This window comes from Rhododendron vialii, chromosome 6a (assembly GCF_030253575.1).
Source record: "Rhododendron vialii isolate Sample 1 chromosome 6a, ASM3025357v1".
Lineage (NCBI taxonomy): Eukaryota > Viridiplantae > Streptophyta > Magnoliopsida > Ericales > Ericaceae > Rhododendron > Rhododendron vialii.
The window spans coordinates 14,831,967-14,845,256 of record NC_080562.1 but is presented as its reverse complement, the minus strand read 5'-3'; the positions used below and the strand labels follow the sequence as shown (position 1 = coordinate 14,845,256).

The 13,290-nt window shown below is 36.1% G+C and overlaps 1 protein-coding gene across 1 annotated transcript; it reads right to left on the bottom strand.

Annotated features, from left to right (window-relative positions):
- Positions 1 to 8,264: 8,264 nt before the first annotated feature.
- LOC131328434 (putative laccase-9) lies at positions 8,265 to 12,626 on the bottom strand. The gene is made up of 3 exons (XM_058361380.1): positions 12,457 to 12,626; positions 11,507 to 11,658; positions 8,265 to 8,424 (listed from the first exon to the last, which is right to left on the bottom strand). Exons 1-3 carry the CDS (start codon positions 12,526 to 12,528, stop codon positions 8,265 to 8,267), a joined length of 384 nt encoding a protein of 127 aa, XP_058217363.1. The 5' UTR covers positions 12,529 to 12,626.
- Positions 12,627 to 13,290: the final 664 nt, after the last annotated feature.

Genomic DNA, 13,290 nt, shown 5'->3' with positions numbered 1-13,290 from the left:
AAGAGTTTTCTAGGATTGGCTGGGTATTACCGAAGATTCATCCTGGACTTCTCAACCTTGGCCAAGCCAATGACCAAGTTGACTCAAAAAGGAGTGAAGCTGGATTGGAATGAAGCTTGTGAGAAATCCTTCCAAGAATTGAAGAACAGACTGACCAACGCACCGGTACTTATCATCCCTGAACAAGGGGTAGATTATACTGTTTATTGCGACGCTTCGAGAGATGGTTTGGGATGCGTGCTAATGCAGAATGGGCAGGTCGTAGCCTACGGATCTCGACAACTTCGACCGCACGAGAAGAATTATCCTACCCATGACCTCGAATTGGCCGCAGTAGTGTTCGCCCTCAAATCCTGGCGATACTATCTGTGGGGAGAACAATTCGAAGTTTTCACCGACCATAAGATCCTCAAATACCTGTTCACTTAGAAGGAGTTGAACCTGAGGCAGCGCCGATGGATGGAATACTTGGAGGACTACAAGTTTATGCTTCAGTATCACCCCGGCAAGGCCAACGTGGTAGCTGACGCTCTGAGTCGAAAGGAAAGAGCACAGAAAGTCAAGACTGCCATTAAGGAATGGGAAATGGTAGACACCCTCAATGAGTTCAACTTGCGACCATCGTCCGAGAACGGGAACGCTCGATTGTACGCTCTAGTTGCGGAACCAGCACTTCACCGGGAGATCTTACTGGCCCAAACATTCGAGCAAGATTGCGAGTTCATTCGGTATCGAATCCGAGAAGGAAAGGCGCTACCAGGATGGACAATTAAGAAGGATAACAGCTTGAGATTCAAGGGAAAGGTATTCGTACCTAATATTGGAACCCTTCGAGAAGCTGTACTCCGAGAAGCTCACCATTCGAATTTCGCAGTTCACCCTAGCGGTACGAAGATGTATCATGATCTGCGAAGAACATACTGGTGGGAAGGAATGAAGAAGGAGGTAGCCCGATTTGTATCTACTTGTCTCGTGTGTCAGCAAGTCAAGGCTGAGCACTAGAAACCTGGAGGAGATCTGCAACCCTTACCAATACCGACCTGGAAGTGGGAGCACATCTCAATGGACTTCGTGACTGGACTACCGAGGACTGCTAAGTCAAACACAGCCATTTGGGTGATTGTGGACCGACTCACCAAATCTGCACATTTTCTGCCTGTTAAGATGACAGAGAACGTGGAACAACTGAGTCTGTTATACATTCGAGAGATTGTACGCCTACACGGAGTACCTATCTCAATCGTGTCAGACAGGGATCCACGTTTCGTATCTCACTTTTGGAAGGGACTGCAGAAGGCATTGGGAACGGATGTAAGGCTTAGTACGGCCTTTCACCCGCAAACAGATGGACAAACGGAAAGGACTATTCAGACGTTGGAAGACATGTTGAGAGCCCGTGCTTTGGATTTTTCCGGAAGCTGGGAGCAGCACTTACCATTGGTAGACTTTGCCTACAATAACAGCTATCAAGCGAGTATCAAGATGGCTGGATTTTTTCGGAAGCTGGGAGCAGCACTTACCATTGGTAGAGTTTGCCTACAATAACAGCTATCAAGCGAGTATCAAGATGGCTCCGTACGAAGCTCTATACGGCTGACCCTGCCGATCGCCAGTCTGTTGGACAGATGCTGGGGAGACGGGATTGATTGGACCTGACATCGTACGGGATACCACGGAAAAGGTCAAGACCATCAGGCAAAGGATCCAGACCGCTCAGAGCCGACAGAAGAGTTATGCGGATAAGAGAAGCCGACCATTAACCTTTGCTGTGGGAGATCATGTGTTCCTGAAAATCAGACCAAAGAAAGGAGTCATCAAATTTGGGAAGAAAGGAAAGCTGTCTCCGCGCTACATCGGACCTTTCGACATCGTGGAGAAAATCGGGAAAGTTGCTTATCATCTAGCCCTGCCGCCACAGCTGGATATAGTGCATAATGTGTTTCACGTTTCAATGCTCCGCAAGTATCTCGCGTTGCCCACACACGTTCTCAACTGGGAGGATATTTCCAACGAGGAAGATGCGACCTATGAGGAAGAGCCCATAGAGATTCAGGATCGAAGTGAGAAGGTGATCCGAAACAAGACCATCAAGTTGGTACGAGTTTTGTGGAAGCACCGAGGAGCTGGAAAGACTACATGGGAAAGGGAAGAAACCATGAAGATGAATTACCCTCACCTGTTCGAATCCGAGCGTGCACCTAATTTCGAGGACGAAATTGTTTAAAGGGGATAGGTTGTAATAACTCTGAATTTTAATAAATAAAAAGTTATTTATTATTCAAGTTATTATTTAAATTGCTTAGATTGCTTTGATTTTCTTTTATTTTCCTGTAGTTGGTCATAATTACACTTTAGCCCCTCAAGGATCGTTTCTTGACTTTTAAGCCCTACTTAGCAAGTCTAGTTAGCTTCTAATCGGCTTGTTGGAGAAACCAAACTAGGAAGTCACTTAGTTACTTTTCCCTAACCATAGATGAACCATTTTACCCATCTTGAACCTTTTGAACCTTTTCAAACCCTAGACTAGAAATTGTTTAATTATTTTCTTTTATTGTTTTGATTTTACTCTTTATCCTTTGGACGATAAAGGTTAGGGGAACTATTATCCATTGGATAATAGAAACTCAATTCTTTATATTAAAAAGATTCAATGAAAGATTTGAGCAAGGACTTTTATAATTGCTTTAAAGTAATTTTTGATTATTTTACTATAAAAGTTCCCTAGTAACTGTTGTCCATTGGACAATAAAAGTTAGGGGATTTATTACCCAATGGGTAAAATGGTTAGTCTTTCATCTAAGTTCAAAGGATTGAATAATCTAGTCTTTTCCTTAATTCTCATGTGTTGTAGTACATATATTTTATTATTAAAGTACTTATTAGACTTAATAGACCTAAGATTCTTAAAGTACACTTTTATTATTTTATATTAGGATTTTGTACCCAATTAGATTAGTTTAATGGGGAGTTGAACTACCTAGAGTACATTAGTACATATGTATGTATTATATAATTACTTGGATGATTTAAATATTGCCTTAGTACCCATGTGCCCATTTATTAGTTTATTGAGAAAATCTTGACCTTTAAAGACTACTTTGATCTTTTGTACAAAAGTACTTATTATTTCATTTGTATTCTTGCACATTGTAATATATATATATATATGCTAGTACATGAGAAAGAGAGAGAGGAGAGAGAGAGAGAGAGGGGAGAGAGAAGCCGAGAGGGAGAGAGAGGGAGAGAGAGGAGGAGGAGAAAGAAGAGGGATTGGATGTGTACCTTGACATTGATCTTCCTTGTACTTCAAATCTTTAGTGGTTACTCTTCTTAGCCAAATCTTAACCCCCATTGTCCTCCTTTGTACATCTTCAATTGTTTAACACAAGAATCTTGTACCAAACCTCATTTCTACTACAAAATCTTCCAAAGATCAAATCCAAGGACTACCCCAGCCATGCAAACCTAGGATCTTGACCTTGATCTTCCATAAAAGCTTGATTTTATGGAATAAAAAAATGAGTTGTAGAGAGAGAGAGGGGCCGGCCAAGAGGGGAGGGAGGGGAGTCTTGGCCTATAAATAGAAGCCATTCCAAGCTTCAAACTCACACCTTCAAGCTTTGCTCTTCCTTCTCTCTAGAAATTCCAAGAGTTCTTTGTGTCAAAGTTCTAGTTTTCTTGAGTTCTTGAGAGTTCTTGAGCAAAACCTCCAAATCACTTTCAAAACCACTTCTAGATCTTTAAAGTAGCTTAGTTAAAGTTAGTAAGTTGTTTTTAGGAAAAGAAAGTACATCTCTTTTCCTTTCGAAGCAAACCGACGCCGTTACGCCGCCGAATTTCAAAACCGACGACCAAATCTTCGTAGCCGACCACCGCCAAGAAGAACGGTAGTTATCCTTATCTACTATCCCAAGTATAAAGTAGTTTTGTACCCTAACTCTAAATATAAGTTCATTAGGAAGTAACTTTGATCATTTTATTTAAAGTAGATAAGGTTATCTTTTGTTGGGAACGTATGAAATGCATGATGTTCGTTATTGGTGATTCAAGCATGTTAAGTAGTCTAGAGTTGGATGATCTTGTTGGATTCATTTTGAGTTTCGATAAATGCTTGTTTATGTGGAAAGTCCTACACCACGGAGTCTATGCATGATAACGTGACACGAGAACCAAAAAAGTAGAGACATGGCACCTAGGGTGTGTTAACGAAGAGGAAAATGTGTTTATCCAAGGGAGGAAATATTTTGGAAACTACATAATGACCATTTTCAAGGGTATTATGTGAGATGTGTGTAATTGTGTGCCAATGGGAACCCGGCGCGGCGGAACCATTGTGAGAATACTCGTGAGACCGGCGCGGCGGAACCGAGGTTGGGTGTGTGGCATGGTTATCCGTGGAGAGGAGCCAGTGCAATCGTGTGCCAATGGGAACCCGGTGCGGCGGAACCATTGTGAGGATACTCGGGAGCCCGGAACGGCGGAACCGAGGTTGGGTGAGTTAAAAAGGGGTTTTTGAGAAAAGAAAGTGGAAATAATGACACGGTCTACGATGAGTCAGAATAAATGAACACCAACGTTAGCTTGTATAAACGTGGTTTTAATTAACTGTTTAGTCATTATGCATGATCTATGTACAATCATCGTTATTATGCTCTTTTGTTTATAAGTTAAGGGTTTGTGAGTAGGAATTTCTATTGAGCCTTCGTAGCTCATGGTGTTACCTTTTTGGTGACCCTGACATATTATATGGGTGACGACGCCGGTATAATATGTCAAACCTGATAGATGAACAGGGCGAACCCTATACCTTGGAGGCGTTCGGAGCCGAAGAACTCGCTAGGATGGTGGAAGAAGCGGAGCAGTAGTTAGGAGCCCTATCTTCCTATTTTGTGTTTACGTACTCTCACGAGAGTTATGTTGTAATAATGAGCAGTGACTCTCTTTAATTTCTGTAATAAATTATCCCTTTAACGTACCTAAAATTAGAGGCGTTACACTACTGCCTTTAATTACCAAATTTTTCCAGAAAGTAGAGCACTAATTTTTTTCCAATTTGCTTGACAACGGTACAAACTCACACCCAATTAGCAAGTCAAAAGGAAATTTGTTTCAACACAGTGAAAGAAGATGTTTACGTTACCCAAAAGTATCATCTGCTAATTCAATTCACTGTAACGTGCCGAGGAATAAAGGGTTAGTCCACAGTCAAATTACAAATCAACTATCAAAACCAACTTGGTCAAAACCCGATAGAAATATGTACTGCTATAATCACAGCAGTGGACAAAAACCTTTATTCTGCTGCAAGAGTTACCCTTTCAAAACAATCCACTTCCTCATTTAAAAAATGTAAACCGCTTTGTAACTGATCACAATCAAAACAATTTTAATATCCCAAAATATTAAGTACTGCCTTCGATAAGAATAAGTAACGGTTTTTTTTTTTTTCCGCAAACCCAAACTGGGTTTCTTTCAAACCCGAACACGGATTATCCCTTTCCGGACTGAAACTCCAACAGCACATTCTATGAGAGCAACAAACAATTTCACATGGGAAAGGAACTACTCATCCAAAGTTCAAACAAAATGTCACGAAAACTGACTTAGTAGAACTAATACAGGGAAAGATCTATATTCCATGTAATCTCATGCTACATCAGTAGAATTTATTTGCAAATCCACATAAGCAAATAGCAAGATCCCTTCCACCGATTCAAAAAATTTATAACAAGTCAATAAAATTCTAACAATACTCCAAGCACTGATTATGCAAGAACCACAGTACTCCACTGAGATTAGTAAAAATAATAATAAAATATGTTAGACCAATACTACCGATCATGCAGAAGTCACAATACTGTTCGGAAACAAGAGATATACCAAAGCAAACAAATTAAGATGTAGTCAAGCTCGCAAACAAGTTTAATCATCAATAATACTGTTTCCAAAACCAGATTATAAACTTATGCCACTACACTAAAAACCAGTGCTTTATCAAAACTGTTACGAGAACAGTAGAAAAACCTTGTGCTCTTTTCCCAGAAACCGAAAGCAAGTTTGTAGAATTGTTTTCAACAAAAACACTATTTTTCTAAAAATAATTTGTCTTAAGATTGTAGGAAAATAGTGCGGAAAAACAATAAACGATTTTACTAATTTCTGAAAATTACAATATGAACATGAATCATAAAATTATAGAATATGAAATATAGACATAAACTGTAAAAAAGTATTAGCAATTCCAAACCGAGACCCGTTTTGTTCAACGGTGCCCTTAAGACAAATTCGCCGCCTCACCGGTGCTAGAGGTTGTGTCGGTGTTCGTCTCCCAGGGTTGACTCGGTTACCACTCAGCCGTCGGAGCACCGCTGTAGACTGCCCGTCGAACTAACTTATGTCTGTACTCTCTCTCTCTCGAAAAGAATAATTGTATTGCAGAAGAATGCTTTGGATTGTTTTCGGTGTGTTGAAACCAAAGGTAGAAGTCCCCTTATATAGCTGAAGGAGGAGCCTCTACCATCAATACGACAATGAATATGAATATTCATGGAGGAGCCAATAATCAATAGGGGAATTGATTTCGCAATTCAATTCTGAAATAAAACTGATACAGTTATTATTCCCGAAATTGAATACACAATCATGGGTAATAACTCTGGATAATCAACCCAGCTTTGACCATTCAACCGTGCACTGTTGTTAGTCCGAAAACCCACTTTGAGAGACAATTTCTCATTCATTTATCAATGGAATTTGTTCATTTTTCACCGGTTTAAACTCCTTGGCTAGGAGTATCTAAAACCCACTTGGACCCACCTCGCGCGGTGTGGGTCCCACCAAATCATCTTTGGTTAAAATTCCATTTTTCCAACAAATATCACCAAGCCTCTCACTAAATTAAAGATCTAATGATAGAAAATGTGTAAAAAAACAAAAGTCCCGTGTAAAAGGTGAATAGGTTGTCTAGATTTGAACAGGTGCGATTGTCGGCAACCTATCCAGCTCAAAATGAATTTGAGTCACACATTTTAGTTTTGCTTGCAAGGGTATTTATGTTATTTTCTCATGTTTTTTTGTTTGTTTGTTTATGCTACAGTATAAAGGTACCGTACGTAGTAATTTTAATTTGTACTTTACTAACGAAAAAGGTTAGCCTCCGTGGTTGGACCATCCCAATAAAAGAATTTACAAAATACACAAGTATATACTCCATATTAAATATATATATATATATATATATATATATATATATATATATATATGAAAAAAGTTTTAAATGAGGACCTCTTAAAATACAGATTTCCTTTTTCTGATCAAATTTCGATGATCGTACTCAAGTGATAGCTAGCTGTTACTTGATCGATCCAGTAGGTTTTCACAAATAATTAACAAATTCTCAATTCATGAATTAAAGTTTTTAGTTTACTATATCATCAACTTAATCACTAAACAACTACTGTGACAAAATTTTCCGCTTGACCGAAAAAAAAAAAAAACTACTGTGACAAAATTAAGATAATTATGAAGCACCGGCCCCCACCTAAATTATAAACTTGCCCCCATTTTAACTGTATGGTCAATTTAGCTAACCAACGCCTTCAAGGTGTTTAAATAAGGAGTAAGTAACAAACAATTCCAAAAATGTTTGAAATTGCAAACACATCCTTTGGTTCTCCTTTCCAAAATATTCTCTCCAAAAAAAAATTACTATTTTGTTGTCTGTGCTTTTTCGTCTTTAGCGATTTTTTATCACGTTTTGTACTATTTATTTTTATTTTTTCAATGTATATAGCGTACCTCTATTTAAAAAGGTAAAAAAAATTATTAAAATGTTTAAAAAATAGATTAAAGACGAAAATATACGCAAACTTATAGGATTTATATCTCAAAAACTTATCTCACAAAAATTCTCAGGATATTAATTCCTTCAATTTGATAGATTATTGTGCACTTTTTATAGATATCGAGAAATATTTGCAGGATACTAAATTTTTTTCAGTCCCTATACATATCCATTTTTTATTAACAATCAAAAAATTACTAAGAAGTCTCAAGGTATGTGCTGACCATGTCACTGCACAAACATTCTGACTCCACCCATGTTATCTATTTGTGTGAGAAAGAGAGAAAAATATACACTCAAGAAAATAAAGGCACATAACATTTTCCTCTTTTGTGCAAATAAAGAGAGAGAAGATGAATACATACCCAAAACAATGGGGAACTCGTCATAAGGCTGCGAAAACGGATAGGTGGTCCCATTTTCAGGCTCGAGACCAATCATTGTGGGTATGCCACCATATAGTTCCTTCCTTTGAGGAGAAAATGAGATCATAACTGAAATTAGCGCCTGGTTTAATGGGACACTGTGTCACATACTCTGGCCCATCCGACCATGGATTTCGTGGTTGCTTCACTCCATGCCTATCACAAATTAATCAAAACATACTTTACACTGTTAATTAGTTTTCCCCTTTCTCCATTTATTTAATTACCCAACGTTTCTGTTGAATATCCCCTCCCTCTCCTTTCTTTTTTTGTATTTTTTTTGATCAACTTTTTGTTTTCTCAATGTTAATAATATCTCCTCCAAAAGTTCAACGCCAATTGTCCCAATTGACAATCTTGTCTCTCTTTTTTAAACATTACTTGGAGACCTGCTTTTCCCACCCCCGACACCCGACCCCCCTGACCCCACACCCCATTTCCACCCTTACCCCCAACCCGTTGCCAGTTTGCTTCTTCTTTTTTCCTTTTTTTTTTCTCTTTATTTCTTTTTCTTTCTTCCCGTTAGAATTTTTTTTCCCTCTTTTTTTGCTTTTCTTTTTTTCCGGTTAGATTTTTTTCCCCCTTTATTTCCTTTTCTTTCTTTCCAATTTGAATCTTTTTTTTTCTTTTTGTAATTTTCAATTATTTTGTTTATTTTGTTTCTTTTCCCATTTACCTCCCTTCTTTTTTTTTTCGTTAACTCAAATTCTATTTTCAATTAAAATTGACTTTATACTTAATAAATTTATATTATTTTAATTAATTAATTAATTTGTCTTAACATTGAATAATAAAAATAACTTGTAATGAACAATAATACATTTAAACAAAATTTTATTTTATTATAATTGAGTACATATTGTCAAAACATGAAAATACATAAAAACACAAATTCTAATCAATATTTCCTCTAAATGCTGCTCCCGGCGCGCTTATACCCACATTACTTCGTACCACAATCGCAAACGTGTTCCATAACTAGCAGCCCATCCTGTATCTTCGTCCAATGCATGTTTCAAAAATCTGTTCTTTCTTCCTTTAAGGGAAGTCCGAACCGCATATTTTTTTTTTAGATTCATAAGTCGTTAATTTTCACCGAAAATCACATAAGATTTTTTTGAACTTTTCATATTTGGTTCTAGAGGTCTCTTAGGGAGTTCGTTGAAAGTCTTAGAGCTAAAAATTCATTATAACTATTTAAGATAAAAAGATCAGAAAAATAAGATCTTTGTTCCATTCTATCTGGTCTTTTTTATTAATTGGCACATAGATCAACATTTTCATCTTTTCAAATTCGGTGATTAAATGGACTGATCTTTGCAGTACTATAATCGTCCTGAGCACATTTTAGACTGCCCAAAATTATCAACGTTGTCTGATCAAGTCCCGAGATATGTCAATTTTCTCATATCGGCGCGCACATTACAATATTGAGGTTGAAGAGAAAAAAATAAATAGATAGAAAGAGATAAATAGATAAACGAGGAAATAAATAAGAAATGAAATTTCATGAACAATATTAAATACATAAGAAAAAAGAATTAATAAATTAAATAAAAAAAGAATTTCGTTAAAAGGGAGGGGTATTTCGGATAAATAAAAGAGAAAATATATTAAAAAAAATATTCAATAAATAAAAGAATTAAAAATGCAACACTGGAATCCTTTACATATTAAAAAAAATAGTTAAAAAATTAAGTGTTTCAAATTTCAATCCGTTTGAACCGGTGGAAAATTTTTAGATTTTTGATCATTTTATCGTAAATAGTCATAATTAAATTTTGACTCTAGGGCTCTCGTTGATTAGCCCTAAAAGGTTGTAGAATCAAATATCTCTTAGGGCTAATCAACGAGAGCCATAGAGTCAAAATTTAATTATGACCATTTAGGATAAAATGATAAAAAAAACTCAAATTTTTCCACCGGTTCAAACGGATTGAAATTTGAAACATTTAATTTTTTAACTATATTTTTTAATATATAAACTGTCTAAAGAGGTTGAAAATTTTTTAATCCACTTGAACCAGTGGAAAGATTTCAATTTTCTGATCATTTTATCTTAAATGGACATAATTAAATTTTAACTCTATGGCTCTCGTTGATTAGCCCTAAGAGATATTTGATTTTACGACTTTTTTTGAACTCATCAATGAGAGCCCTAGAGTCAAAATTTAATTATGACTATTTAGGATAAAACGATCAAAAATCTAAAATCTTTCCACCAATTCAAACGGATTGAAATTTGGAACACTTAATTTTTTAACCATATTTTTTAATATATAAACTATCTAAAGAGGTTGAAAAATTAAGTGTTTCAAATTTCAATCCGTTTGAACCGGTGGAAAGATTTTAGTTTTCTGATCATTTTATCATAAATGATCATAATTAAATTTTGACTCTATGACTCTCGTTGATTAGCTCTAAGAGATATTTGACTCTACAACTTTTTTAGGGCTAATCAACGAGAGCCCTAGAGTCAAAATTTAATTATGATCATTTAAGATAAAATGATCAAAAATCTAAAATATTTTCATCAGTTTAAACGGATTGAAATTTGGAACAGTTAATTTTTTTTAAAAAACTGAATTTTATAATTCAATAAATAAATTAAATTAATTAAATAAAAACAATTAAATAAAGGCGGTGGAGTTAATTTTTTTTAAAAAACTGAATTTTATAATTCAATAAATAAATTAAATTAATTAAATAAAGACAATTAAATAAAGGCGGTGGGGTCGCGGGAGGGGGGGGAAGAGTATGTGTGTGGGGTGTCGGGGGGGGGAAAGCAATTTACTCCAAGGTAAACAGGAAAGTCTGCAAATTCATTCAGAAGGATGTGACATCAATAGCCTCCATGTCAAAGAATTATGTTCCAAATTATTTTAGATGGGTATCTAATTTTGAGAGAAAATGCTAAAACAATTCACTGAGCTGGTGTTAAGATTAAAAAAATATATTGAAATATGTGAAAAGTGTATAAAAGTGTGTTAAAATATTTGAAAAAGGATACGGAGTATATAGAAAATGTATTGAAGTTTGTGATTTTTGCCATTATGATACCTAGGGAGTCGATTATAGAAGGACGCAATTTCGAAATATAAGGATTCCATGTATAGAAGGACATTATAGAACTGTATGAATATTCAATTGATAAGATTGCGCAACTAGGAGTGCATTTGCATTATGCATTGTGTATTGTGTATTGTGGTATGAGAGAGCTAGGGAGATTGAGCCATACCAATGAATGGTGACATTGTATCTCTCTTGATTTTCAACATTCACTGTCACTCTATCACCCTTGCGGACACGCAGAGCAGGCCCTGGAAACAGTCCATTTACCGTCAAGATCTTCTTCGTGCTGCATAATCGGGTGTATGAAGTTTCGTTGAGCTGCAAAAGCAAAATCAAGATGTACGTAGGATTTGATGAGGATAACAATAAATCATATATATGTGTGTGTGTGATGTACGTACTGGATGATCCCTGTGGACTATATTAGAGTCATTAGACCAAAACAAACGCCCAATGACATATATGACCAAGTTTTCACAAGCTCGTTTCTTTTCTTTTTCAACATAAAAAATGCTTTCAATGAGATTACATATTACATGAACCTGTGATGGTGCATCGGTTTAAATCACAGAATCATACACTGAAAGGAGGTGAAATCTCTGGAGTTGGGTCTCGTGCAACCCGATCGTTTTCAACTCCATTTCGGATCCTGATAGATTCCGTTCATGTTCTAGAGCTCGTTCATTAGAATAACTTTCTAAAACATTAAGTTAATAAGACACCAATAGATATTGAATCAGAGCATATTGATCCTTAGAAATTTGAGTTGGCCACACTACGAACACTTCTATTTCAAAAAAAAAAGTTCTTGGATCGACAAAAAATTTAAATAATTAATCAATGAGTACTAGTGTATGGACAAGTATAATCATCAAATAAGATCCAAAATGGGGTAAGATATGGCTCGACAGCCTGGACTGCACTCCTTGCAATCCAGTTCTCAACTTCAGAGTTCAGAGAAGCTGCCTCCAGAGAAGCTGCCTCCTTTTGAAACTAGTAGCTAGAATGACTGTTAACTAGAAGAAGAAGAAGAGAAATAAAAAAAAAAAAAGGAATATCGATGGGGCTGTGAGAGTATATATGTAGGGTACGATAAAATGTGATGCAAGTACTTACAACCCAGTTAATAGTAGGGATGGCGGTCTGCTGCACAGAAAACACAAACGCATTCAAAAGGAAAATCCCCATGAGCTCCAACTTCAAGTTTTACCTTGACCCCATATTTTCACTAGATAGATAGAATATGGGATTCCTTTTGCTTTGCTATAGGAATTAAAATCTGCTCATTGGTCATGGTGGGAATCCCTCTATATAAGCCTAGTATTTTTTTCTGTAGAAAGATAAGACTAGCCAGCTAACTAAGCTTTGGCTTTGTTTAGTTTGGAGTTTAGTTTAGTTTTGGTAGTAGGTGGAGAGAGAAATACGGTAATGATTAAAAAGAGGGGTAATGATTGGAAAGAGATAGAGAGAGATGAGAAAGTAATAATTGAAGAAATAGGATAATGAATTGAGAAAAAAGTAGGATAATTTCTTTTACGTTTCAATATTGCCTATAACAGTTCTGTTTTTTTTTTTTTTTCATTTAACTGGAAGATAGTAATAAAGAAACTTCCAACAAATTATATAAGCACGTATTTGTCTTTTGGATGATGCTATGGTGTCCCCGGTCATTTTGGGGACACCGTAATTTTTAGCATAATTTAACCATTATGAGTATGACTAAAACCTATTATAAGCATAACAAAACCCAAATAAGGAATATCCAAAAAATCAACCAAGGCATAACCAAACCCAATCAAGGCATAACTAAGCTATGGTTTTGTTATGCTCATAATAGTTTTGGTGCTGAGCTAAAAGTATAGTATATATGTCTGGATCGACATATATACTATACTTATATGTCTGGATCGGCAAGTACGTATATGTGTTTTGGCGCTGAGCTAAAGGTAT